Below are 27,681 nucleotides of genomic sequence, written 5' to 3' on the forward strand. Positions count from 1 at the left end.
TCTGAAGACAAAACGTGGGCCTCCTGAGTATGCTTCAGGCATAAGAGGCTACGTACTTCAGCATGTGGCTTCTTGGGTTTGCTTTAAGCGCGTTAGATACGGGGTCTTGCCCACTCCTCAGAAAGTCAGACAGCTGGTTTCTGGCACAGGGCAATGGAGAAGCCAAGCTGTGTCCGCCCCCCTTTTAAGTGCAGCTTCACCGTATGGGACCAGGGTGGGGAGGCAGGAATGAGCTCCTTGAAGGAGCGGGAGGACGGGCCATAATAAGCCAGCGGTACGTCCTGCCTTTATTTCATATTGGGGGGTGCGTGTGTGTGGGGGGCACTCTTTGGGTTGATAAAAGCAAAAGCAGGGTTTTGCAGAGTTTATACTCCCCCACCCCAATAATCAGGAAACAGAACAGATTCCTTCTAAGCAATGCTGGTTACACGTTCACACAGAGCACACCTGCAACAAAAAAGCCCAATAACGTGTGTAAGTTTGCCATCCCCTCTGCTCTCAAAGCTGCTTGCTGTTTCTTGGGTCTGTGGCCAAGGACATGCAGCAGCGTCAGGCAGAAGCGGGCCGTTTCCTCTCAGTTCAGAGTGCAGCAACCCCTGCCCCACTCCCAAATTAATGAAACAAGGCATTGTCTAAATCCAGTTTGAGTTAGTCTTCCCCTAACCTGGTCCAGCTCTGCTGAAGGAAGTCTTCCTTTCTCCAGCCTTTCCCACTCCTCTTTGGGACCTGGAATTCCTGAAGGCAAGTCCTGCCACTAATGGCCCAGACAGAGGCAGCATTGAGTGCCTCAGCTATTTCTGTGTCCTCTGTCAGCAGGTCCCCTGCTCCACTGAGCACAGAGGGCCCACGCCTTCCTAAGCGTTCCTTTTGCTGCTGACATACCTGCAGAAGCTCTTCTTGTCCCTCACCAGATTAATGTAAAGTATTTCTAATTAAAATACAAAATAAACATAAGGTTATCTGGATAATGAAGAACACTCATGGAATAAAACTCTGAGCAACATAACCAATATTGAAAACCAGTAAAGAGAACAGTGAAACACCAGTCAAACACGCCACCTCCACTCAAGAGAAATATTTATTGTTAACAATGCAGAAATGCTTGTCCGGCTCAAGTTCCTTTCCAGGACTTTTCCCTAGGACTGAGAAAATAAGCAAGTTGTTCTTTTATCTTTTTTTTTGTTTGGTTGGTTGGTTGGTTGGTTTTGTTTTTTCTGTTGATTTTTTTTTAAACTCATACACCCTCTACTGGACGTTATAGCCTACTGCTGCAAAAGGATAAACATGGGAATGTTTCAAAAGACCATCACTCCCCTCTTTCTCTCGCTTTCAGAATCGCTTCAGCTCAAGTCTCTCCTCAGGTCGTTGCCAATAAAATACATAGTACAATTTAAATCTACAGATATACTCACAGCTGCAAAACAGCACAGCAAAGATTCAGGTTTTCCTCTTGGTCCTTCCTGCAAATACATGAGTGCCAATCTCCTTTCAGTTTCCAGGCCAGGGCAGTCCACAAACAGGACTCAGCCACAGTGTTCTGGTCAAGTTGCACTGAAGCCAGCGCAGCTACTTGGGTTTGCATTAGCGTAGGTGAAAGCAGAGCCACGTGACTCTAAAATTTAGATATTGCACAGGAAGGGAGTGGCATAAAAGCAACTGTTTTTCTCCAGCATTAAGGTTAACAACAGACACTTCCTTTTCTCCGCTGTTGGCACAGGAATCAACGTTTTGCAGCCTACAGAAAATGCACATAAGAAGCCTTAAGGAAATGCACAACATAAGCTTGCTAGAAATAAGCCAGTTCATCGTGCTTAGTCTTGCTGCTCTGGTAACTGTGGAGACTCAGCGGCTTATTCTCATGAGGAAGACTTCTGAACACCCGCAGGTGAATGAACTCATCATTGCCAACATGGACCTGCAAAGCATGAAAACCAGTGAGTTCCACAGAGTAACAGCAGCCTTCAGCAGGAGGGATGGTGTAGATTGGTGTGTTTGGAGGACGGAGAAGCAGAGAGGTGGTAAGAAAAACCATCACCTCAGGTGTGTGGTCTTGTTTTAAACCAGACCGTGAGTCCCGACTTTGTGGAAATACCACCTCGTCCTACCATGCTTGTTAATCCTCCCTGTGCCTGAGATAGCAAATAGACGGGTACGGAATCGGAGTTGCATAGAAGCGACTACACGCAAAACGCTCTAAAAATCTTATCTGGCACAAGCAGCGCTTCCGTGCTTTGATCACAGTTGCTTGGTTTTGTGCGTGGCATCGCTACAGGATGAGTCAGTGCAGGTTTGATGCTGCACTGCGTCATTACGCAGCTGGACTTCACCTAATGCAATGTTAGTGCTCAGCATCACAGATGTGTGGTTATCCCCAAAACCAAGTTTCACAAAATAACTGAAAAGTAGAAGTAATGAAAATGGGGAAGTACTCTTATCTCCATTTAAGACAGTCACAGAGGTGAGCTGGGAGGTGGGGGTGGATTTTTTTTTTTAATGCCCAGGTATTTTTTTCTTAGGTTGTAATCATAAGCATCTCTCTGTGGGTAAGTAAAGAAAAAAAACACCCTTCCAAATATTATATATTAATTAAAAAGAAAAAAAAATCCCATTGCCCAGTGTCCTCTACCTTGATGAAGTAGTTTGTTCCAGCAACCACCTGAGTTTTAAACTCCACTGCAGTGAAGACATCAAATGTTTTCCCTTCTTTTTCTTCTAGCTGAGGCTTCACCTTAAGCAAACAATAGGTTATTTAAGACTGATGCAAGATTCAAGTACTTAGGACTTCAGGCCCACACTATGAGCGTGCCTCTGTACCCGCCAGGTCACTGCTGCTCAATTCCCAGACACAAAGTTCCTGCTTTTCCAAGTTTTTAAAAGATTAAAATGAATAATGTTTTGTGTTAAAGCAAGACCAGAAATCTAGACAGGCAGCAAAGCCAAGTCAGAGGTGTGATTCAGTTGTCACAGACTGACACCAAGTCTGGAGCCTCCAACAGAGAACTGCATGGGTATTCTAGAAGATTTATTCTGACAAATGATTTGCCCTGTTGATGTCTCAGCTTCCCTTCCTGTCCTGTGTAGCTAAGACAGAACCAAAAAGCCCTTTGAGATATCATCCCAGTTTCCAGCGTGCAAAACCAGTGCTCAAGGGAGTCAGAATAACTTGCCCAATACCCTGTGGGGAGGCATGAGCTCAGATGAGTTGCAGCTCTTCTTTCCCATGCTTTGGCTCTCTAGAACGTCATGGCTATATCGTAAAAAGCAGGCTTTGTTCACAAGAGTAATATGAATTAGCCTTGGGAGTCCTTGCTGCAAGCGCAGTTCTACCCAGGCCTTACCTCCTGCTGGCCTTACCCTGACCTGTCCCGTGCTCCTTTAGCATTCCTAGGCACTGTACAAGGTGGTTCTTAGGTCTCAAAATCACCCCCGCTCAGCTCATTATGTCACCCTCCCTCCACTCCCAGTGCAACAGTACCAGCAATGAGTAGATTTTCTCTTCCCAGCTATATGGTGTGCTTCCCCTTCTTCCTAAATTCAAGGGGAATAAATATATTTGCTCTCCTGCCTGAGTTCCACGTGCTTCCTTGGGGGAAAACAAGTGCCAGTTTGCCCTTGCTCAGGTGTTCTAGAGTGAAGCAGGAACAGAAACAATTCCTGCAACAGGGCATGTTCTCCCACCTGTCCAGCACTGAGAAGGTACAGGACCAAACTCTGGCGCCTTTCCAAGACAGCTCATCAGTGACCGTCTTGTCCCTGGGAGCCCTGACCATACTGCACATCATCTTTCAGAGGTAACACCTCTACAATTCCTCGGGCTATGAACGGTACGTCAGAAGATAATGATGTTTGGATGCTTTTCTACGCGTATTTTCTCCCATATGGAAATCAAAGCGCAGCCAACAACTTTGCATTCCAGGATGCGAGGAAGGGCACAGCCCCAGAAAGCACAGTGATTCAGTCCTCCCTCCTCCCCTTCCCCCGAGTCAAGAGGATGGAGCAAGTGGTGTCAGTTTTCATCACTAGAGCTACTATTACAGATTTTAAGAAGCAGGGGAGAGGGTGGACACAAGCATCCCACTGACCCCATCCTGTCACGTGCTCCTTTAGCAAACCTGTGCCAGGTTGGTTTCTTAGGTCTCAAAATCACCCCGGCTCAGCATATTTTGTATTACTAGCAGAAAGCTGAACACTCAGCTCTGTGACTGCTGACAGCTCAGGTTCACATGCGGCTGCAAGCTTGTCAGGGTGTTATCATGGCAGTGACTCACCAGAGCATGTGACAACTGGGCATCCTGATTCAGTATGGGGAGGGAGAGCCCAGAGAGAGAAATACTCTCTGAAAGACCTGCTATCAGCCCACCCTGCTAGTTCATGATCGTGGTCTAGTTCTGGGGGTCCTGGTGGGTGGTGCACTAAACAAAAGCCAGCACCGTGCCCTGGTGGTAACGAAGGTAACAGCATCCTGGGCTGCATCAGCAGGAGCCTGGCCAGAAGACAGAGGCAAGCGATTACGGCCCTTTACTTGGCACTTGTTAGAGCACAGTAGGAACATTGTGTCCAGTTTTGGGCCCCCAGTACCGGAAAGATGTCAGTAAACTGTTGGGAGCTCAGCAGAGGGCCACCATGAGGACAGATGGCTGGAGCACTTGTGCTGTGAGGAGAGGAGAGGAAGAAAATGAACTTGCTCAGCTGGCAGAAGAGAAGATTTTGAGGAAAGCTTTCCGGTACTTACAAGAAGCCGGGCCCTTTACTTAGGGGCAGAAGAATGAGACCCAATGGTCATGAACTGAAATTGGCAGTTCAGACTGGATATCAGGAAAAACATTTCCCCTGATGACACTCCCGCAGTACAGCAGGCTGCCCAGAGAAACTGTGGTGTTTCCATCCTCAGAGGTTTTCAAGACCTGACTGGACGAAGCCGCGAGCAGCGAGGGGCTGCTGACCCCGTGCTCACAGGAGGTGCAGTCTGTTCACACCAAAACAACCTGTGATTCAATCACAGGGTTGAAAATTGTCATGCTCTTTACTGTTCTGCATGGCCTGTTTGCTTACTCCCAGAGCAGTTACTAAAAAACAGATGGTTCAAAATCACCCTGACTAACCTCTGCACAGTTGCCCATGAGGAGCCAAGGGTTGAACAGGCCTATATGGAAATCCTTGCCATGGAGAGGCAGTTCCTATGGGACTCTTAAGCCAGGTATACTGTCGGAGTGAAGCTGTCCTGCTCTGTCTCACATTGTACCTGCTCTCTGCGAGCAGCAGTACTTGCCAGGGCCCACGAATCTAAGCGATGTTTGGCCATCAACGGGATTCTTGCGAAACAATACAATAGAGGCAAGAACTGGAAAAGCAGGAACAGGAAATGCATTTATGGCAAGCAAACTGGCAGGCTCTAACAAATCTCCACAAAAATTTGATTTTCAGCGAACTAATTTCAGAAGTCTACCTTGATTTAAGAAAACTAATGTTTCCTTCACAATCTGTAGCCCAGATATGGACATGACTGTGTGAGCAAATTTCAGTTTGGGGTTTTACCATGCATATTTCATTAAATAAAGTAATTTAAGCTGGCAGTCAGAAGAAGCTGGACAAATTTTGAAATACTTAGGTGATTTAAATGAAAATGCCAGATTTTTGGTTAATTCCATTCCTGTCTGAATCCAAATGGGTTTTGGTTTTATTCTTCATCTTATATTTGGACTACCAAACCACTGCAGCCTGCCACAGAATGGAAATTCAGGATTTTAAACAAATCCAGTTTTCAGTTCATGTGCAACATTAATGGCATACCCATCTTTAACGCGACATATAAGCCTTTTTAGGTCAAAACAATAATTGTGACTCCCTCAGCAAATCTCAATAATGTACTCATTACTGCAGACTCAGGTTAGTGCTCAGGAGATGCACTTTTTTTTTTTAAAATGCAAAATCATCAGATTCTACAAGCTAAACTTTAATTTCAATGACTGTTGTGCCTTTGGGTGCCCTGTGTGCGTTTAGAAACTGCTGCAGCCTGGGGCACAAATCCGGATAATGACAAAGAGCATAAGAAGCTGGAGCTTGTCCCTCCTCTCTCTTCACTGGTTTGACACACCCTAGCTGATAAAGCCAAAAAGCAAGAGGAACTTGAGTCTCCATGACTGAAACAAGACCGCATGCTTTGAAAGGACTTAGTTGTACATGGGTATTTTTACAACAAAAGCATATGCTCCATTAACATGGGAAGTAATTTCAGAATCACAGAATGGTAGGGGTTGGAAGGGATCCCTGGAGATCATCTTGTCCAACCCCTCTGCTTGAGCAGGCACACCTAGAGCAGGGGGCACAGGAACACATCCAGGCAGGTTTTGAATATTTCCACATAAGTAGACACCACAACCTCCCCAGGCAGCCTGTTCCACTGCTCTGTCACCCTCACAGTAAAGAAATTTTTCCTCATGTTAAGGCGGAACTTCCTGTGTTCCAACTTGTGCCCATTGCCCCTTGGCCTGTCACTTGGCACAATATAAATTACTTGAAGTAGCATCAGGATTTCGAGCTGGCAGTGGTTAGAGTTGCAGAAGCAGCAGAGAAGTTTTCTTACTTATTCCTTCAACAAACAGAAACAGAAGCAGCTACGAGATTCAGACTTTGTAAGAACCTCTTGAGACTTTGCAAGAACCTCTTGAGCTCCTTCCTCAGGCTCAAGAAAACTGACCTTTTAGAGCAGGGATGGTAGGTAGCACACCACACACAGAGCTGTGGCTCTCCCTGAGTACTCGACGTTGTGTTCCTCTCTAAATCCCTCTAAAACGCCCTCTTAAAACACCGAACCTGCTCTGCCTGTAAGTCAATAAAACTTCACAAGGCCAAGAAGACACAGGGAGGGCTGCAGAGGGCCAGCGACCGCTCGCTACGCCCCCACAGTTTGCCAGCCCTCCTGCTTTTAGACTGAGGGCAGAGGAAAGGGCGTCTCGGCGCTCAGCTGTGCGGAACAACGGCCAAACGCTTCCGGGCCCCCAGCCCCGAGCCTGCGGTGCGTCCCCGCACAGGCCGGCCCACAGGGAGGGCCGGGGGCCGCCAGCACCACCAGCAGGCCCAGAGCACCGCCGGGCCCAGCGGGAGAAGCGTCGGGTACCGGGAAGACCCGCCGGGCCGCCCCGCCCCGGGCGCGGTAGCGCCCGCCGCCAGGCCCCTCCCGGGCTCAGGGAGTCCCTCCCGGGGCTCGCCCCGGCGCAGCGCCGCGCCCTCACCTCATCCGCGATCTTCTGCGTCTCCTCGGTGGCGGGGCGGGCCTCCGAGGTACCCCCGCACAACATGGTGGCACCCGTTGCTCTCCGTTCTACTCCGTTGCCCTCCCCTCCCCACCGCTCCCGTCCTCCCCCTCACGCAGGGCCGGGCCTGCCGGCGGGGCGGGGCGGGGGCGGTGCTGGGCCCGGGCCCGGGCCCAGCCCAGGGCCTCAAATCTGCGTTTGGGTTTTACGAGCTGTGAGGCGGGGGTGCTCCGCTCCCGGCGCAAAGGCAGCAACCGGCCCAGGGACGGGTCTCGGACGGGGAAATTTTAGTACAGGACAGTGGGACCAGCTGTCTCCGGGCGTGGCAGAAACCTGCCTGTCCCGTAGTCTGCTCGCCGCCTAAAAAGCTAAAAGCAAGGGTTGCAATAAAAGCTGCCTGCAGGATGACCCACAGAAGATCTGCAGCCTGTCCTCGGCAGGTGCCGCCTCTGTGAGAGGCCTGCATGAGGACAGGGCTGCCCTGAGTGGCAGCTTTTTTCTTTTCCAGAGCGTCATGTTTTCCAGCAGCCATCACTTACATGACATGTTCACTTGAGCAGTGTGGAAAGTTTCCGTCCCCATCGCTATTCCCATCACTCGGTCACTGTGTTCATTGTTCCCTCCCCCAGGCTGGTTTTGTTCTTCCTCAGCCAGCAAACCAAAGGCTGTGGTGAATCATCCAGCCTTTGAGAAAAGCCCCTGGTGAGGCTCAAGTTTGAATGTTCAGGTCTTTAGCTAAATTTCCCCCCCAGTTTAAACATCCAGATTCCTTGGAAAAACAACAACAAAAACCCACCTTCGTCCCCGTGCTTTCCAGCATCCCTTGGTAAATTTGGTAAATATAATCCTAAATTTAACAGCACTTGGTATTGCATACTGAATAGACTTCCTCCACTGGTAGGGAGGCTGTGGTGAGAAGCATGAAACAGAATGGGGAAGAAGGATTTCTTTCCCCTGGTTATCATCTCTGTCCTCTGTGGGGAGCAAATAAATGCAAATAAATGCTCTGCTGGGTTTGTGAGCAGAGCGGGGGTGAAGGATCAGGCTCGTCACTGGTACAGTTCCCTGCCCATCAGCCAAGTTTGCCAAGGGAAATCCCACCACACAGTTCATATGCTCTTTGCTTCTGTCCCCACTGCTGTTGCTTCTCCACCAGATGGTTCAGGAAACATCCCATTGGCAAAGAGTGTCCAGTAGGTTTTTGAGGGGTGTGGGGCAGCCATTCATGTGGGCAGCCTCTGGTGGGACATGCTGGTGCAGATTCTCAGGCTTGAGCTTTCAACAGAAGGATGTTACCCAACTTGCCTTCATCAGTATCGTCTTGTGTGACACACAGATAGGCTTTCGGACAGGTGCCTGAGCAAACTGTCTCTTCTCCTGGACTTGGCAGGATGAGAATATATACCCTCCTCTGTGCATGGGATAAAAGGTTTGGTTGCAAATCACCTTCATAAAAGGGGTCCTTTTTTTGCTGAACTTCCTTGTTTCTAGCGTGCGTGTGTCACTAGAATAGGCTGCAACAGCAGCTCTCACACAGCGTGTGGAGCTCGAGGCTTGGAGCTCAGGGTATGTGTGCAGTGAGGGTGGATGGGGGTTCCCTAGCAAGTCGAGCACTGTTGGTCTGTTGCTACAAAATTGTGGCAGCTGTTGGAGCCTCATTGTGTGCCAGGGTACAAATTCCTTTCAAGCAGATGTAAAGAACGAAAAACACCTAAAGAATGAAAACCACCCAAAGAATGAAAAACACCCAAATGTCAACATTATGCACTGTGTGCATAGCCAGTGAACATTGTTCTCCAAACAAGGCAGCCAGTAGTGACTTTCTGTTTCTCATGTTGCCTGTATTTGTGCAGTGCCTTTGGTTTGTATCCTGTGTCATTTTAATGTCATTCATTAAGCACTTCTATGCTTTCAATGCTGTCAGCTTCTATTCAGGGACTACTGTACTGGTTTTGGCCCGTAGGAATGACTTACTAGCACTAAAATTATTTGGCTACTGAAATTTTTAGGAGTGCGGGCCATACCGAAGTACTTTTTTAAAGTCTCTTCCGCCACCTAGTGCCCATCTCCGTTTGTGCATTTAGACTCAGGAGACCACAGGTCTCAATTTTGTACCCTAAATTAAGCCTAGACGCCACCGTCAGCAGGCTGGGGAAGGCACTTATTTTTTCGGAAGCAGTGAGCAGGGGTGCAATGTGGTTTCCAAAACTATGGCCACAGGGATTTGTGTTTTCAAACTTTTTTTCCCTTTTAACCAGCTGTGCAATAGCTTTAGTCTAATATTGTGATTTGGAGGCCTTATGGTTAAAGTTGGATTGGTTCTTATATGTTGTAATTAAAATTTGAGCCCACTCTGAGGTGAATGTAACAGATCAACAAAAGGGTTAAAATAAATTGTCTTAGTAGCATGCTCCTTGATGTCTGGACTTCCACTGTGCTCTTCTAAGCCAAAACTCCTCTTCCTTGTCAGCAACAAGTGGAGGTGGCAAAACAAAGTTTTTATGCAGTAATGTCACCTGTAAATTTTATTTGCCTGCCCTGGCAAAAGAACAAACAAGCAAAAACAGTAAAAACAGAATTGTGCTATTTTCCCCAGTGCATTCACATGGCCCTTTCGTCTCTGCTCGCACTAAGCTGCAGGCCTGTCTGCCTTTCCACAGTGGCCTAGACTACCTTCTTATCTGATGAGGGAGGGTACCAACGTCTTCACGTCAGACGCTTGTTCCTGCACACGGGATCTGGGAAGAGGGAAATAAGTTCTGCAACCTAACCCTACCCCATCCTGCCTGGCTGTCGAGGGGTGCTTTTTCTCTTATCAGGCTGCAATAAATGTCTCTTCTGGCAACTCTCTTATTTCCAACCTTGCCAGCGTGAATAGAGAGGAACCAGGCATACCTTGCAAAACCAGGAGCACTTATGTCTGCTTCTGGGGGAGTGGGACAAGTGTCAAGAGTAATGAAGTTGTGCTACGCTCTTTGCCGAAGTCCTTACTGTTTCTCTTAAGGTGCACTGTGCCCTTCCTGTGTTAGGTGCCGTCTCTTCAAGATGGGCCTGGAGGGAGATAACCTAGTAGGTGGCCTGTAGGAGCCAAAACATAGCTAATTTATCCCTTTGTCTGGGTGCATGTCTCAGAGCCCGGGCCTGTGTGTTTTCCTCATCCAGTCAGCTACCAGCACACACACTTCCGATATTCACCCACTCCTGCAATCATATTAACACATTTAGGGGCTATTTCTCCATCCCTAACTCCTCCATTTCACCTTGTTTCACTTGCTTTGTATCAGGCCCACCACTATCGTCACGACTAGCGCAATGCTCTGTGTAGGTGTGAGGCAGATTAATATGGCAAAGCACAACACTGACTATGGTGTGAAAGGGTTAGCCATGTATGCCATGTGGAATATTACAGCAGCAACACTTCGTTAAGCATACAACTACTAGCGACATAATCAATCATGGATACATCTCTTTGTGCTCTCGCAACGTTCTCCGGGGGGGATTTACAAGCTGTTCTGCCCCTCCACCAAAGCAGGCAGGCTGGAGGTAAAGCTACCTCAGCTGGAAGAAACCAGTAGGAACCTAGTAGCTTGGTCTAGTGCAACGGAGTCTATGAAGAGTATTGTCCAATATTTCCTGCTGGGCAGAAAGGAGAGATTGGGACATTACTAAATATAAATAGCAGGGCGCTCTGTCTCATTAAATACTTTACATGTTCACACCCTTGGCTGTACATAGCATGCAGGATGTTGGGGGCTTTTTTATTTTCCCCACAACCATGCTTTACCCAAGTGAAACCGTGTACCTTGCTTTTGTAGAGCTGAGAGTCCTGATGCACATGGTTACAAATCACATATACTGGATAAAGAGGGAGTATTATACATAGTGGGAAAGAGGAATATTATACATAGATGTAAAAGCAGAGTATAGTGGAATTGCCTAGTGCCTCCCACAGTCAGCTGAGTTGCAGTCTGGCAGGAAAAGCTTACGGAGGCAAGGCAGCATGCAGACTTCTGCTTAAGCCCCACCAGAGGCAATCTTCACTTGTCCTTCTGAGATGTCCTGGTTTTGATAAAGCAAACACAAATTCAGTCCAAGGCTCCCCAGACACAGTCCTTCCTCTGGAGGCACATCTGTTACCCTGCTGGCGCTAAGAGTAAGGTGTGGTGGGACTGTGTCACAGGAGTGCATCTTTGTTGTCTTTCCCATTCAGAAGCAAGAGGTGAGCAAGTTCCTCTTGGGGGCTGGTGTGCTTTTCACGATCTTCTTTTGTTAGGAATGTACTGTGTTCTCTGTGACAGAGCCACCTCCAGTGCCTATAAAATTTCGGGAGTTAGCTGATGGCAGGGAAGGCTCTGCCTCAGGGCTTGGTACCTCTTCTTTGGTGTCTCCCACCACTGACTCCTGTGAGCTGGTCTCCGGGCTGGAAGCTGCCTGAAAGCCAGGCTCAGCACTGAGGGACTCGCTGTTCTGCAGGGGAAGCAGGGCCCGGTGCCGCATCAGGCTGTCGTCACTGTTCTGGGCCTCCAGGGAGTTCCTGCGCTTGGCATTCCTGTTAGCCATGGCGTTCTTCTGAGGCTCCTCAAAGCTCAGCGACAGGGTGACTGTGCCGCTCCCAAAGCTGACTTTTTGCTTGCAGCCACGCTGCTGCTGGCGCTGCCGCTCGGCAGAGGCAGGTAGGGGAAAAGGGTCTTCATGGTTGCTCTTGCTGCTGATGGAGGAGGAAGGCGTGGAGCCGGTGGAGCCCCCCAGGCTGTTGGAGCGCTTGCGCGACACATTGCTCCGTCTCAGCGTGGCCCTGGCAGCCACCTTGAAAGCGTGGGCAGCTGTACTACAGCGCACCTCCTCGATTGTGTTGCGGGAGGGCTTGAAGAGGATGATGTAGACTTTGTTGAAGAAGATGCAGGCCAGGAGCCCAAAGCTCGCAGCCAGTATTGCAATCACCTCCACGGCAGAGACAAACTTGCCATATGTGCTAGCGTAAGCAGGGATAAAGGAGATCCAGACGATGAAGAAGATCAGCATGCTGAAGGTGATGAACTTGGCCTCGTTAAAGTTCTCAGGTAGCTTTCGAGACTTGAAGGCAAAGAAGAAGCAGATGGCTGCCAGGAGGCAGGTGTAGCCAATGAGGAAGCCAAGGGCCATCAGGGAGCCTTCGTGGCAGGTGATGAAAATAATCTCATCCTCCAGTTCATGGTTTCGGTAACTGGATGGAGGGGCTGTGTAGAGCCAAATCACACAGATGACAATCTGCACAAATGTGCACAAGAAGACCAAGAGGAACTGGAGGTTGAGGCCCCACCACTTTCGGTGGAGACTCGTGGGGATCTTTGCCTCAAAGACGAGAAGGACACGGTTCGTTTTCACCAGGATGCAAGAGATGCATAGGACAAAGCTGATGCCAAAAGCTGGCTGCCGCAGACGGCAAGTCCAGTTCTGAGGCTCACCAATGAAGAACAATGAGCTGGAGAAGCAGCAAAGCAAGGAGAAGAGGAGGAGGTAGGACAGTTCCCGGTTTGTGGCCTTGACGATGGGTGTGTTGCGAAATTTGGTGAAAACTCCCAGGACAAAAGAAGTCAGGAAAATTCCCAGCACAGCAAAGAGAGTCAGAGCAATCCCAAAGGGTTCTGTCCAGGACAGAAACTCGATCTGCTTGGGAATGCACGATGTGTGGTTCTCATTGGACCAGTAATCCTCAGGGCACTTGTCACAGGCACTTGCATCTGAAAAAGAAGTGACAGGGGGAGGGAGAGGCTGAAATGTGGAATGACATACATGGCAGCTACGCAACAGCCTTCACCTTAAATACATGGGGTATTCCCTTCAGGTGCCTGCAGATTACCAGAATCATATGTTGGTGTCTAAGAGTGTTTTACACTAAAACAACCAACCTCCCACGGGATATATAGCAAAACACAAAGCGTGCTTATTTCCAGCTTAAAAATACTCCTGCCCCTGCACTTATGTTTTTGGAATCCATTTCCTGGCAAAACTTTGCAAACTTTGAATGCTGTCAGCTGTTATGTAGGCTCTGTCCCTCTCTCTTTCTTGTTCCTTCATTTTTATCGTCTACTGTCTGTCTTCGTACCTCTCACTTTTATCGTAATTTGAAACATCCTGCCTGTCTCTGTAACACAGACAATTAGAAACATGCTAGCCTCCTTAAGTGCTTAGAAAGCCTATTTCATATTCCACAGAGGTGAGTCTTAGAAGTGTTTAAATTGCTCTTCCCTGAAGGCAGGCAATGCCCTTGACTCCCAGCACACTCTCATTTCATGTTGGAACATCAGGGGAAGATGTGTCTTAACGATATCCCTCTCCCCACACCCAGCCAAGCATCCCACTGATACCTGCAAAGGGAAAACTGATGCCTCCATCTCTTCCCTCTACATAAAACTAGTTGTACCTATTGGAATGGCAACATATGTCTCTAATAGCTGCCATGATCAAAAGGCAAGGGCCTGCTGCTTCTGCTCTTCTTCTTCAACCCAAATGGGTCTTGTGCTTCAGTGGGGAGGGTCATGATTCCCTTGATGGCAGTGGAAGGGGGTTGAGAGCAGTGAGTTGCCAGTCATAAACTACCTCAGCTTTTGGAATTCCAGTGGGATAGCAATGGGCTGCAGTGAGTTCTGGGAACAAACACTCAGAAAACCCCTTTAGCAGCAACCTCCCTCTGAGCTTTGCACCTGAGCATGGGCAGAGTCTCAGATCATAGCTCCCAGAGCACAGGCTGATGCCAATGAGAAAGGCAGGAATGTCCAGCTAACAAGGGCAGAGGATTTCAAGCTCTCTCATTCTGCGGGAGTGGTTAGAGGGAGTGTCTGTTCCTTCCTGATATGGGAGGGAGGGAGGGAGGAGCCTGATATGATAACTGCTCTCCTAATGACTGGTTGCCTCACCTAAGCTGTTCATGTGAAAAACTTGCACTAGATGCAAAGCTTGGTCAGAAGCTCCCATCGCCACATGTCATGTCATTGACATCCATTCAGCTTCTGCCTTTTACCTGGAAGCCTATTGCAAACTGCAGGCAAGGCAGAATGAACTTCACGTAGCAGGGAATTCAACCACCCTTACAAGAGACGGAGTAGCTATTTAGGACTGCATCCTAACAAAGTGCCTTCACGGTTATCTTGAGCTGACTTAGAGAATGTGTTGCCACTGAAGGGAGTAAACCAGATCTCCCTCCTTCCCCAAGGCTGATTATTCCTGCCCCCTCCTTTGTGTTAGCACTATAGGTCATGCAGGTTCTCATTGTAGCTGGACACTCAACCTTGCAAGAGCCTGATCCAACTCGCTTCCTGGTTGCACGGGTACAGGCACTGCTCCCAGACACAGGGTGGGAGCAAACAGCTGGGAGAGGACATGACAGATTGTCTCCTTTAGTAGCATTGCTGTCTCAGCTGGGTAAGACTGGTTGTAAAACCGCGCTCTGCACCTATAAAACTGGCAAGCACAGTAAATAAAGACCATTACTGTCAGCTAGAATTGCAGCAGGAAACTAAACGGTGGAGTAAGAAGGCAGTTGCTCCCTCAGCCCCACAAATTTCACCAGCACACCAGTGCCAGCTCCCAAAATCCTGTGAAAAAACACCAAAAGACCCATATGACCAGAATGGCTTCTGTTTAATTCAACAGCGCTGCTCCCAAACATCCTGTAGTACTATATGTTCATGCTAAAAAAATCATCATTCCTGTCTGATAGGATGCAAATTAGAATCTCCCAAAGGAGTACACTTGTTCAGTCTTGCAAGCAGCTTACTGATGTTTTCATCTCAGGCAAGGTCTGCAGCATGTGCTGGGACCAGTGCTGCCAGAGGGGGTGTGAGGAGATCCTGTGCGCTCTGCAGTGTTCTGGATACTGCTGTTCTGAAAGTGTTTACTTGCCTTCATTATCCTGGGGATGCCCAACACTGAGGAAGCACTAACGGTGTTGGAAATCCATAATTTTTCAACCAACTCTAAAACTGAGGTTATCTTTTCCCCTTCACTGCAGAACCTGGGCCGCTTTATCCAAGCTCCCACTGAAACCAACAAAAAAGATGTCACTGGGTGTTTGACAGGACCCAGAGATTCTGGTCTCTTGCAGTGCCAGTCATCAACAGAAGCTGTGGTTGGTGACCCCATAAAGGGAAATATTCCTCTCTGCTTGTGAAGTCAGGGATGGAATGGACTTTATTTCTTTGTAAAGCATGAAGTAAAACCCTGACAACAGGAGGAAAAGCAGACAGGTAACTACAGAATTTAGGATTAGGGAAGGGAGTGTCTCCTTCCTCCAGGCTTTTAGAGGAACAAAAGCTATTGCTACAGTGCAAGGGAGTTTGCATGTGGCTGCCTGAGAGGCTTCTTATATGCAAGTCCTTTTTCAAGCTCTCTGGCTTAATTTTCCTAACTCAGAGCAGAAGGGACAAGCAGACTTAGCAGAAGTCAAGACCTGAGAACCACAGTACTCAACTTCTGTAAGCTTTTCAGAAGTCCCTCCAGACTTTCTGTGAAGCCTCATGGCAGAGAAGCCTCCAGCTCAGCACTGCAGGGAAGCGACTTCAGCATGGCTGCAGATGGTGCCCAGAGGGCTTGCATGGTCCTCTGCAAACCCCAAAGCAGCTCTGTGGGTATTACCTGTTTCATCACTGTACTCTCCGTCGGGGCAGTCCACGCACTCGAAGCAACAGGTGGGCTCTCCCTCAATAATGCCCTTCCTGGTGCCCGGGAGGCAGTCCCTGCTGCAGTTAGAGAAAGGCACCTGCAAGAAAAGAGCCCAAGGAGGGTTCATGGTGACAGCGCCCCATGTACAGCCCTCCTACAGCAGGACCTTGGGCTTAGTCCCCAAGGGTTTTGTTCCTTGATTAGCATGCTGGTTGGAGAGCCTCAGAGGCTCACTTATTCTTTCCACAGAACAGACACATCTTGTACAATCATTCTTTCCAACCTACTACAGTGATATTTGTTTGAAGGATCACTTCAGGGGATGGTAGAGAGGATCAGCAGATCTCTGCAATCTCTACTGTGTGTCGGCACTGTGAATTTGTATGTGACCCATGATACATGTACCAGAAAAGAATCATTAGATGGTTGAAAGAAAAGACAATCAATCTCTACTGGCAGGAATTTGAGTCAGTCTTGGAGATGATGGGCTATGACTGCTGATCCCCAATCCCATATGTTGCATATTGACTTCTAATGATTTATAGGAATTATAAGAGTTCCTTGAAGCCCACTTCCTCCTGTCCTTCTGAAGAGCCTCTCCAACCCAGAAACATAAAATGTAAATTAACTAAACAAGAGGAGTGTTCATATGAAGGAGAGGAAGGTCCTCTTTTTAGAACACTGAGCATCTAAAGATGCAAATCAGCAGCTATATGAAGATCCAAAAAAGGACACCTCCACATGAAGTACACCTTAGGTCCTCCATGTCTAAATCCATGGAAGGGACCTGTAAAGCCCACAGATCATTCCTGATGTTCCTGAACTTCCATCAGAAAGGTTACTTAGGCTTCCAGACTTCTGCTGCTGCAAATGACGAGCTATGGCACCTGCTGGCTGTGTATTTATGCTGGATGTGAGTCCACCTGGGCATGGTCATATACCAGCAGCAAGTGGTTGCACAAGCATGCTCACCACATGCTTAATGCACACTGATAACAGGGCGTTCAGCACAATAAGTGGAATCTGGGCCATTTTTACACAGAAGCACAGCCTGAGGTTGAGCTCACCTTTTCCCAGCTAAATTAAGGACAGAGAGCTGACACAGAACATGGCTTTCTCAGCTCAGAGGAGTTAAGCCTACGCTTTCCACTGCCACCAAAGTGCCGTGATCTGTACATACCTAAGGGCTGCTCTAATTGGAAGCCTCCATTCACCTTTTTGGAGGTTTGCTGCTATGTGGAAAGGAATGAACCTCCATCCCCTTCTTCCCCGTCCCTCACTGTAGGATCTAAATCCTGTCTGAACCCTTCCCTGTTGCCAAGTCTGAGTGCTGATCTCCAGGAAACTCCTGTGTGAGGAGCTGTGTTAGGCAGCGAGTCCGGGATGTGGTTTGGCAATTGCCTGTGCGCAGGCATTGATCTCAGTCACGGACTATGCAAGCCCTCTGTAGTGGCAACTCCTGTGTGGAGATGCCCATTTTGTAATTCTGGGATTCACCTGCAGCTCAGAGCAGTTGCGGTTGCCTACCACTCTGAAGGACAGCTGCAGCACAGTTTGGGAACCCTGTTTCTAAGCTGTTAATCAGGACTGCATAATTCATTGGACAGACACATATCCAGGGCAAATCCCTGCAGCTCCCCACTTGAGGCGCTCTTTGCTGTTAATACCTATTGCTGTTCATAACAGTGTGCTGTTAATACCTATTTCTTGGGACAGTCTTTCCGCAGGTTGTGCACCCACCGAGAGGACTTCATCAGTCTAGACCAACTCTCCCTAGGCTGTCCCTGAGGATTTTGAACAGGGCTGAATCAAGGGCTCAGCTGACGTCATGCACTGCTTCCCCATTATCTACTAAACTGATTGAGCTTCCAAGGAAGAAAATGAAACTGGTTTGGCATTATTTCACCTTGACAAATCCACATTGTCTTTTCTTATCAGTTTATTATCCTCTAAGTGTTTATAAACTGTTTAATATTTTTTTATCAAGTCTTTTAGGTTACTGAAGCTCAGCTCAATTGTGTGTAATTCCCTTGGCTCTCCTATATCTGCTTTTAAAAACAGGTATTATGATTACCCTCCTCTAGCCCTTTGAGACATCACCAATCCTCCACATTTCTCAAAGATGAATTGCTAGTACTTTTGAGATTGCTTTGGCTGCCTTCTTAAGTATTCTGTGGGGAATTTCATCAAGTTCTGCCAAAATGAATCTATCTGTCTTACCTACTCTTTAACTTGTTCTTTTGCAAGTCTGGCCAATGCTGAAGTTCCTGTGTTAAAATTAATTAAATTTAATCTTTTTGAGGGTGACAGGGTGATAGAAGACTTCAATGAGTGAAGTACTGGCTACTCTTTTTGAGCAGTGCCTTTTATCTGGAAGAAATTCAAACTCTATAAACTGGAAAAAAAGCTGCAACAGACAGACGTTACACACCCCTCCACTGGCACACAATTTACATGCCCTGGCATGACACTTTGCAACATCCAGTTACATTTTTAACAGTTTAGGACAGAGAATGAAGATAAATATTGCACTGTTGGAGGATTTCAGACCAAGAGAACATAATTACTCAGTTTAAGATAAAATAAAAACCCTGCCTGTTGGAAGAGGTGTCAGTGGCATTTGGAATGAACAGAAGAAGGTGTTAGAATACCAGGGGTTTTTAATTCGCCTTGTAGTTGGGCTCAGAGTTTCCAGCTGGGCTTAGAAAAGCCTGAGCTCAGTATTTCTGCTGCAGCATGCTCTGCCTGGCCCATGCCTCCTTCAGAGAGCTCTGGATCTAAACCATAAGTGAAACTGGGGTATATGGAGTAAAGATAAGGCTTAACTGATGGTATAAGTATATTAGGCAAGTGTAGCTACTGCAGAAGCAGTTACCTGGTCTGTTGGCCAATGTGAATAATCACTTGGAAGTGAATTGTCTTGTTCATTAATCAGGTGCTCATTTAACATGTCTAAACATTGCAGCACAGCCTGCAGCAGCAACATTTCCAAGCTAACTCTTCCTGTATCACCTCCCAGGCCACAAGCCAGACACCCGCTCAGTACCCCCTCTGGGAGCCAGGTTTTCTGTCTAGGCTGGAGGGGGATGCTGCCAGCTATGACAGCAGCTCACGGGGCTCTTGTCCAGAGATCCCTGTCCCGTGTTCCCATCATGTGGGGGAGACATAGCCCTGGCTGCTAGTGATGATACAGTTATGCGGAGAAGATCTAACATATGCAAGAAAATGGAGCAGGACTTAGGCCTGACTAAAGTCAGTGGCTACATCACATACTTCTGAGACCGCACAAGAACCTTCTGGTAGATTAAAAAAAGGTAGCAGGCACTGGCATCTCCCACTATTTTAGCACCATGTCCAGGTTAACCTGGTAAGTGACAGGGGTTGTTCTGTTTGGTTTGCAAGGCAAGGGTGTGTGGAAGGCTCTGGGACTTGGAGCGTAAAACCAGCAGAAATAGCTGCGAATTTAACTAGAAGCAGAAGAGATCCTTCTTGATAGAGATACTGAGAGCAGAAGAGGTGGCTATTTTCAGCAATGAAACTACTGAGCTCAGAAAGCTTGACTTAGTCAACAACCAGATTTGGGTAATGAATTTCTAATCCTGTGGAAACAGCATTGCAAAATTCCAAGCTATCTACTTGGGCCAGAAAAAAAGGCATTATTTAAACCATTAATACCCAGGCTTATCAAATGTATAGGAGGGAAGAAGCAGCTGCCTTGTTATTTCCAGAATTCTGTAGCATGGGTGTAAAAGACTACAGCAGACACCATGTATACATCTTTTAGTGAGACATGAAGCAATAATACAGGATTGTGCAGGGTTAGTTCAAATTTCAGCTTGCAGAAACTTGGGTAACATTACTGTGAGAATTTAAGCTCTTACCTCCTTAGAGAATCCACTCCACAGGATCTTGTTTTCATTGATAAAGAGTCTCTCCCCTTTCTTGGCATAAACATTGTAGTGTCCAACCTCCTCAAAGACAACTGAGCCATCCTCCGGAGAGAGATGCCAATTGATTATTGAGTAATTCCCTACCAGGTCCCCAAACTCATCAAAATCCACTTGTTCCCCCATGTTATTGGTGAAGTTTAAGTGGCGCAGATGCTTGAGAACCTAGAGAGAGAGAGAGAGAGACTGTGAATGTCTGCGTGTCGCAACCCTAATGGAGCACACATCTGTTACGGGGACAAAACTGGAAATAATCACTTTACTACAGTCCTTAATCTCCTAGAAATCACTTAACTGCAGTAGTAGCAGGCTTTCTGTCATAGACCTCACACGCACACACACAAAGCCTGTACAAACCTTGTAGACAGCACAAGGTAACATGGCCCTCAGGGTGGATGGCAGTCATCTGTAACACACTGCTTATCAGCTACTACCCCATCAGCCTTTTAGCATTCCTCTTTGGTCCCTTCCAGCCACGTCTGCAAGCCCACAGCTCTTCTTCAGGGGTACAGAAGTGGCAGCAGCCACTGAAGTGTTTCAGTCACCCACGCATCACTCTCACCTTGCTCTTGCAAGCACTCTGCAAAAATGCTCTCACTTGGTATTGCTCATCTCTGAATGATCAATCATTCAGAAACAGGAATGCTTGAAAAACAGTTCAAACTTGGCTTTTGATTGAAAAACCCCAAGGCCAATGCACTTCAGTAAAAAGCAGCAAATCAAGCTTGTTCACCATATGGCAGGCCTGTAGAATTCATACCGCTTTTTTTTTTTTGCTTCCTGTCTCCTGGCTGCATAGTTTCAAGTAATCACATTCTGTCTGTCCTCATGTGTTGAGCCCTGTCATTTTCACCTCATGCCTTAAACTGTCATATGCTGTGGACAAGAGCAGTTAATACCAGAGACAACTGCAGTTGAAAAATTCACAGTTTAGATGGCCTGACAGGTAGACCAAAGAAACTGCAGCATGAAATAAAGATGATACTGGCAACACCACATTATATTTTTCTTCAAAAGTTAGTTGCTGGTTTGTGCACTTATCAAGTTTTTTTTTCTCCTCATTTAATGGATGTTCTTAGTTAGTCTCTCTGTAGAGCTCATCTACAGAAAACTGAGGTGACTCTGAGGGCACCTGGCTGTCAGCTGTCCCTAGACCACTGCAGCATCATTGCTGCTGTGGTTCTAGCACCTGTGATAGCTTGTAAGCCCAGTCCTCTCTCTTTCACCTGCGAGTGCCCAAACATGCAATCCTGGATGGCAAAATGTAAGAAAAACCAAAATGAAATCAGTTTGTCTGGACAGGCAGAGCCCTACTCACCCCACAGACATAAAACAGACAATATACTTTTGAATCCTTTTCACCTGGAAACACAGGGACAGGGCAACAGAATCACTTCATTAATTCCTGTCAGTTTTGCTAAATTGTCTCATTTTTCTGTTTCCCTTTGGGATCCTCCTATCTCAAGTTAAAAATCCCCAGAGCTACAGAGACATCCTCCTCTCACTGCCTATATCAATGCCAGCCTGAGAGAGTCTGGAAAAATCATAGTAGCACTACGCAGGACATGGCTGGCAATACCTTTTCAGCTTTGTGTGATGTTGATGGAAGTACATAAAAAATACTGCCACAGTATTCAGCCTTTGAGTAATGGGTGAGATGGCAGAGGTGGGAGTTTTTTCTATCTTTCTCACCTCTGCTGGCTCTCCTCTGTAGAACAGGTTCCCCATAAGGTGTGCAGCTGAAACGATCTCACTGAAAACCCAGAACCTGTCCTTGGAAGACCTCACCCACTGATGGACATGGCAAAAGAAGGTGCTGTGCTCTGGCACTTTGCTGTGGAGAGCCAGGGCATTGCCTGCTGTAGGGAAGAAAAGAGGAGACTGCTCTCCTCTCCTCCCCCTCAGCTCTGAGGGCAACCCAGGAAGATGCTACTTGCCCAGCTCCATCAGGGAACAGCGAGAACAGAGCAGAAGCAGCTCTGAGGTCAGCACGGGTGACAGGGTCTGCAGATCCACAGTGATGTCTGTACTGCATCAACTCAATTTGGCCTCATCTGCTGTGGGATTGCAATCTTGGACATGTTAGCAGGAACCTTGTCCATCAGCAGTGTAGGTCCCAAGAGGGAACCCATGTTCCTCTGCAGGCTCTAGCACCTACCACAGGGTGACACCTGCAGCTTTGACATCCAGATCAGATTCGTGTCATTATGTTGAGATGAATGCCTTGTTTGCCCTCACTCTAACTCAATATCGCACTCTCGTGCAGCACTGCAGCACTCTGCTGAATGACAGACACTAGGATATCCTGACTGGGTGTCACTGCTGGGTTGACTTTTATCTGTATAGGCAGGAGGTGCAGACCTTGCACTTCTTGATTAGTTACTACCTGCATTAGGAGACAATCTTGCAAGAGCCATACTGAAGATTCTTCAGTTCAAGTTCTGCCTCTCCTGGCCTGCAGCAGCAGCAGGAGGCTGGCTGGTCTTACGGTCAGCGAGATGAACGGTGGAGAAACTTCTGGATTCCCTGGATGCAATTTTTTAAAATTTAATTTCATAACATTCATCTCAATTAGTCTATTCCTTTGCCTTATTTTCTGACTTTAGGCTTCTTAGGAAGTAATACATACCCCTGGCTACTGGTTGTAGGGTTAGTTTAGCAGCATGTTTTCCTTGGTCTCACGCATGCACTACACCTGAGGATTCAGTTAATAAACCATTTCATCTATGAGCTGATATCTCTATCTGGCAGGTAAATATTCATATAAAAGCACTGATCTGCACCTAATATTGTCTTTCCCCAGGCACAGAATAGCAGCTTCAGCTATGCAGCCATAGCTGGGGAGCAGGAGAGCCCAGATGTATCAGTTCATAGAATCATAGAATCATAGCATGTCCTGAGTTGGAAGGGACCCACAAGGATCATCAAGTCCAATTCCTGTCCCTGTACAGGACAACCCCAAATTTACACCATATCTGAGGGCGTTGTCCAACTGCTTCTTGAATATCGTCAGGCTTGGTGCTGTGACTACCTCCCTGGGAAGCCTGTTCCTGTGCTCCACCACCCTCTGCGTGAAGAACCTTTTCCTAATATTCAACCTAAACCTCCCCTGACACATCTTCCTGCCATTCCCTCAGGACCTATTGTTAGTCACCAGAGAGAAGAGATCAGCACATGCCCCTCCTCCTCCCCTTGTGAGGAAGCTGTGGACCGCAATGAGGTCTCCCCTCAGTCTCCTCTTCTCCAGGCTGAACAAACCAAGTGACTTTAGCTGCTCCCAGTACGGTTTCTCCTCTAAGCCCTTCACCAACTTCATGGCCCTCCTCTGGACACTCTCCAGTAGTTTTATATCCATAATGTACTGTGGCGCCCAAAACTGCACACAGTTCTTGAGGTGAGGCCGCACCAGCACAGAGTAGTGCAGGACAATCATCTCCTCCGACTGGCTGCAATACAGTCCTTGAATATACAGTTCATGCAGGAAAGACACATTCCTTATTTAAAATCCCAAATGGAGGGGCAGCAGGGGTAACAAACCCCGTTTTCTCTTTCCAGAAAATATCAAAGTTTGCCTTCAAGTCTAAATTTCTGAGGGGCAGCTTGTGAAATGGTAACTGAATGACTGCTAGGATGTGTTCCCGTTTTAGATGGTAAGAAAATAACAGGATGTTATCTGTATATCATACAAGTTCTGCTCTCTACAGGATGAAAATACAGTTTAAAGAGCCAAGAAATATAGAAGCACTAAACTTTAGAAGAGGAAGTTGTAGACTCTGAATAACTGCATCAGTCTTTTATAGGCACCGGTCTATCAATGATTAGCTAAAGGCTTTACAGTTAAAAATGTGTCACTGTGTTTTGTAACTAAAGATAGAAACATAAATACCCAGGACCCAAGCCACAAAGACTTAAAAGACCCTGCTTCAGCGAGGGCAAGAGCATGTGTCAGGGGTGCGTGGTTGACCTCACGGCTTTAATACACTGTTGGCAGCTGGTGGAAGCCTGTGGGGAGAGAATTTTGCAAGCTGCTGTCTTCAGATACTTCTTTCTGTAATTCCTCCTTCTTTGTTCTCCTCTGTCACAGGCTCCACGTTGAATTGCAATGCCTTTTAATTAAAATACCTATTATCAGAAAGGGCTTGGAAGCTGCTCTCTATTTTACCCTCCCATTATTCCTGGTAAGGCCATTCCCAGCCACATAGCATCCTATGCTTTATCCAGCTTAGATGTTCTGGGTCATGTGGTTTCCACTCTTATGGAAGGATCATAAAACCATAACATAAATACAGTTGTATTAGGTCAGAACAGCAGCCCATCTCCCCAGGACCTGTTTCTGACTGTGGCCAACAGCAAATGCCTACACAAGAGTAGAAGGGGATGTGATACTTCCCCAGAATACTCTCACACATTTTGCAGCTCAGTGGCTTCCTGGGCCAAAGGTCTTTGTATTTGATAACCCACAGTGGATACTTCTTCCATGATGTTGCACATTTGTGTTCTGCCCCTGTGCAGACTTTTCACATCCACAGTCTCCTACAGCAAGGAGATCTATACTTTATGAGAAAAGCACCTCTTCTAGCCTCTCGGAACAGAGCAGCTACTAATCTCTTTTGATGCCCTTTGTGCTTATGTTGGAAGAGGCAAAGAACTGTCATTTACTAGTCACCTTTTCCATGCCCCGCAGGATTTTACAAACCTGTGTCAGATCTCTGTTCAGCTACCTCTTTCCCAGGCCGATGAGCCCTATCTGACTTTGCTGCTTCTTGTACAGAAGCTGTTCCATTGACCTGTCTCCAAACTTTCCCAGTCTGCTTCATCCATTCTGACACCGGCACATGACATTGAAGTGAGATGCACCAGGGGTTAATAAATTGGCCTGAGGGCACTCTGTGTTCCTCTCTGTCCCTTTTCCAGGGTGACTGTTCCTAACAGTGTATTTGCTTCTTTGACTGCTACTCAGAGCCACCCAAGGACCTGTTCAAGCTTGAAGATCTCATTTGTGATTAGTCAGAACTGACCATTTATTTATATCCTCTGATATTTATATCATCTTTCAACCAACTGTTTATCCATGCAAGAACTGAGACTGGTGACAGACTACTGGAAGACTTTTAGAAGCCTGAGCATACCCTATGAAGAGGATCTCCCTTATCTGACACATGCTGATGTCTTCAAAGAACTTCAGGAGGTTTGTGAGGTAGAGCTTCTCTTTACAAAAGCCGTGATGACTCCTCCTTACTATATTATATCTTTCCTTTTTTTTTTTTAAACTACAGTTTCCAATAATGGGCTTAGTCAGGCTTTGCTAGTTCCTTGGACCTCCTCCAGAAACCTTTTAAAGAATTGATGTCACATCTGTCAACTTTCTAGGCCTCAGGGCCCAAGACTGTTTTAAGCAAAGCATTGGCCACCATAACCAGCACTTCAGCTACCTCATCTGTGAGCTCTGGCAGAGCTCCTGGGTGAGCATCATTCACTCGCACCAAAGTATTAAGGATTGTTTTGCTCTTGTGTCCCATAGCTTCTTCTACAGTCACTTCAACATCAGACAGATCCTCTACCAGTCCCCTATAAATAAATAAACCCAGAAACCTTCTCAAGTTTGTCCATAAAGAACACACTTTTCTGCCATGGCCTTACCTTGTCTTTGGCAGTGATAATCTGTGGCTCAGCAGACATACCCACTGCTGAAAAGTTTCAGGATTTATGAGCTTTTACCCACTTGCAGCCTGTTCCCTGTTCAGGTTTTTGGCCTGCCTTATTTTATTTTTACATTTAACCTGCCAGAGCTTATGATCCTTTCAATTTTACTCACTGGACATAAGTCAGCTATTTGAAGGATGCTGTCTCGCTTTTAATAAACACCACTCAATGTTTGTTTTGCCTTGCCAACTTCCTTTGCCTTCCTTCACCTTTTCTTGATCTAGAATAGATGCTTACTTTGTGTCAATAGTATTAGGGTCGGTGGTAGGTGAAAAACCCCACCTACATTGTAAAAGCCGTTAGGCTGCAGGTAATTCTGTGCGTGCATGAATGTCCAAAACTGAACTTCTGTACTCTGGAGCACAGGCTTGCTACTTGCTAGCTGCAAGCAGTATGTACTGGTTGCACATTTTGATAGCAGCTGGGCTAAACAAAAGCGGGAAAAGTGAACAAGATAAAAAGCAGGTTAAAAGCTCTAGTCTTGTTAGTTCTTAAATAAATGTCAGTATCCAGATCTACTATGGGTTGTTGTTTACTCTGTCTCAACAGTGACAGGTCCTTAACTAGAATCCATGTACCAGCCAGTGTTTAATATCCTTGACTTCCTTCTGCAGTGTCTTTCTAACACGTTTCCTCACTAGGTCAAATGGTCCTGCACACGAACCTGGTCACATTAGAGGCGTCTGTCCCCATAAAAGACAAATGATTCCCCCTCCTAACATGCGGTTGCAAGGAATCCTGTCTTGACAGTTAAAACATATTTTCCCACACTGAGTTTTAATTTCTGTGTACCTAGCTATATCCAGGCCTGTAAAACAGTTCTGGACTGATGGGTACCAAATGTTTTTCTCTTTGCTTTGGTAGGGTGCCCATCCTGAGAGCAGCAAACAATTCCACTTTACTGCTCAATGTGAAGATGAAAAGCTGGTGACTACTGAAGATGGCAAGTCCTCCCTTTCATTCTGAATTGCAGAGAGCTCGTTCTCCCCTCTTGTTTCAGATTCCTAATCAAGCACCCAGAGAAGATACTTTCATAATGCTGTAATAGGCGTAAGGACTTGAGAGCTCAGCTATCACATTAGCCCAGTGGTCATGGCGTACAGGATTTGGCTCTGTCAGTGTTCAAGTATCAGGAGGACATACGCCCATGCCAGCTCTGAAAGAGCCACTTGTAAAATACTTTAAATGTTCCCTGAAGCAATAGGGGTTTTCTTTCTTCCTTTTGTTTCCATCTATCTATGTGTCAATCTTTATTTACATGCTAGCAAAGCTCTTAATTTTTACTGTCTATATCAATGTTTAATTCCTACTGCATTCTCTACTTTGGATTATCTTGTTCTGCCTGTTTTTTTTTATAAGGGCCAACTCTTACGCTCCCCTAAAGGCAGTGCTGTCATCTCAGTATTGACCAGTTCTGACACAAAGGACCTAGCAGGCAGGAAGGTGCTGGCCCTAGTCCCTTGACTCAGTAATACCTGCTTCCAGAAACCTGAGGCAGGAGAACATGAATTGCACCCAGATGGGTGGACATCCCATCTCTGGCGAAATGCTGGTGAAATGCTAGATCCACCAGGGACTTCAAAAACAGGGTGAAAGAAAGAGTTCAGTTCAAGACTCAGAAATAGCTGTACAAAGGCTGAGAATAACTCAAGAGTTTTCAAAGTTCTTTTGCTTTGATAGGCACTGAATGACATCCTCGTAAAGCTAGATAGGTCAACGGACAGCATGAGTGAAGGCTAAATGTGTGTGACAAATACAGTGTGCCATATGTAGAAGTAATAATTTAAGCTATTCATAGTATTTATTGGAAACTAAATTAAGTAACCACTCAAGACAGAGACTCATTCATTATTGTAGGCAGCTCAGTAAAAACACTCTGTGCATTATGCAGTTGAAAGAGCAAACAAAATATTAGGATATGAAAGTAAGAAAGAAAATGACACTGAAAACATGGTGTCAATACGTACATTGATAGCACAGTTTCCCCTGGAAAATGCAGTTAGTTCTAGTCACTTGATCAGAAAAGAAGAATAAAATTAAAGGAAGATTAGAGAGGTCCAAAGGTAGTGATAATAGCTCTTAAACAGCCAGTCTGACTTCCATTTGCAGAAATATGAAAGTGCAGGATTATTTAACTG

General features: G+C 46.7%; 2 protein-coding genes across 5 annotated transcripts in view; both read right to left on the minus strand.

Moving 5' to 3' along the window:
• Positions 1-1,191: 1,191 nt before the first annotated feature.
• LOC104039579 (cystatin-B) lies at positions 1,192-7,396 on the minus strand. The gene is made up of 3 exons (XM_064464915.1): positions 7,233-7,396; positions 2,627-2,728; positions 1,192-1,915 (listed from the first exon to the last, which is right to left on the minus strand). The coding sequence occupies exons 1-3, from the start codon at positions 7,296-7,298 to the stop codon at positions 1,787-1,789; spliced, it is 297 nt and encodes a 98-aa protein (XP_064320985.1). The 5' UTR covers positions 7,299-7,396; the 3' UTR covers positions 1,192-1,786.
• A 1,271-nt stretch (positions 7,397-8,667) lies between these two features.
• CASR (calcium sensing receptor) overlaps positions 8,668-27,681 on the minus strand; it is an 80,604-nt gene continuing 61,590 nt past the window's right edge. For all 4 annotated transcript variants that reach the window (XM_064465045.1, XM_064465027.1, XM_064465035.1 and 1 more), the window contains 3 exons: positions 19,775-20,005; positions 15,867-15,990; positions 8,668-12,973 (listed from right to left, as the gene is read on the minus strand). In XM_064465045.1, coding sequence (XP_064321115.1) covers positions 11,523-12,973; positions 15,867-15,990; positions 19,775-20,005 — 1,806 coding nt within the window. In that variant the 3' untranslated portion in view covers positions 8,668-11,522. The remainder of the gene's footprint in view (positions 12,974-15,866; positions 15,991-19,774; positions 20,006-27,681) is intronic.

The sequence above is a fragment of the Phalacrocorax carbo genome, chromosome 1 (genome assembly GCF_963921805.1).
Source record: "Phalacrocorax carbo chromosome 1, bPhaCar2.1, whole genome shotgun sequence".
NCBI classification, from domain to species: domain Eukaryota; kingdom Metazoa; phylum Chordata; class Aves; order Suliformes; family Phalacrocoracidae; genus Phalacrocorax; species Phalacrocorax carbo.

Bases quoted from the DNA above. Each gene is read 5' to 3' on its own strand.
- LOC104039579 (XM_064464915.1), bottom strand. From the start codon at position 7,298: ATGTTGTGCGGGGGTACCTCGGAGGCCCGCCCCGCCACCGAGGAGACG. The intron at 2,729-7,232 runs GTGAGGGCGCGG...TGTTTGCTTAAG, and splicing joins CGCAGAAGATCGCGGATGAG to GTGAAGCCTCAGCTAGAAGA. The intron at 1,916-2,626 runs GTAGAGGACACT...CATGCTTTGCAG, and splicing joins GAACAAACTACTTCATCAAG to GTCCATGTTGGCAATGATGA.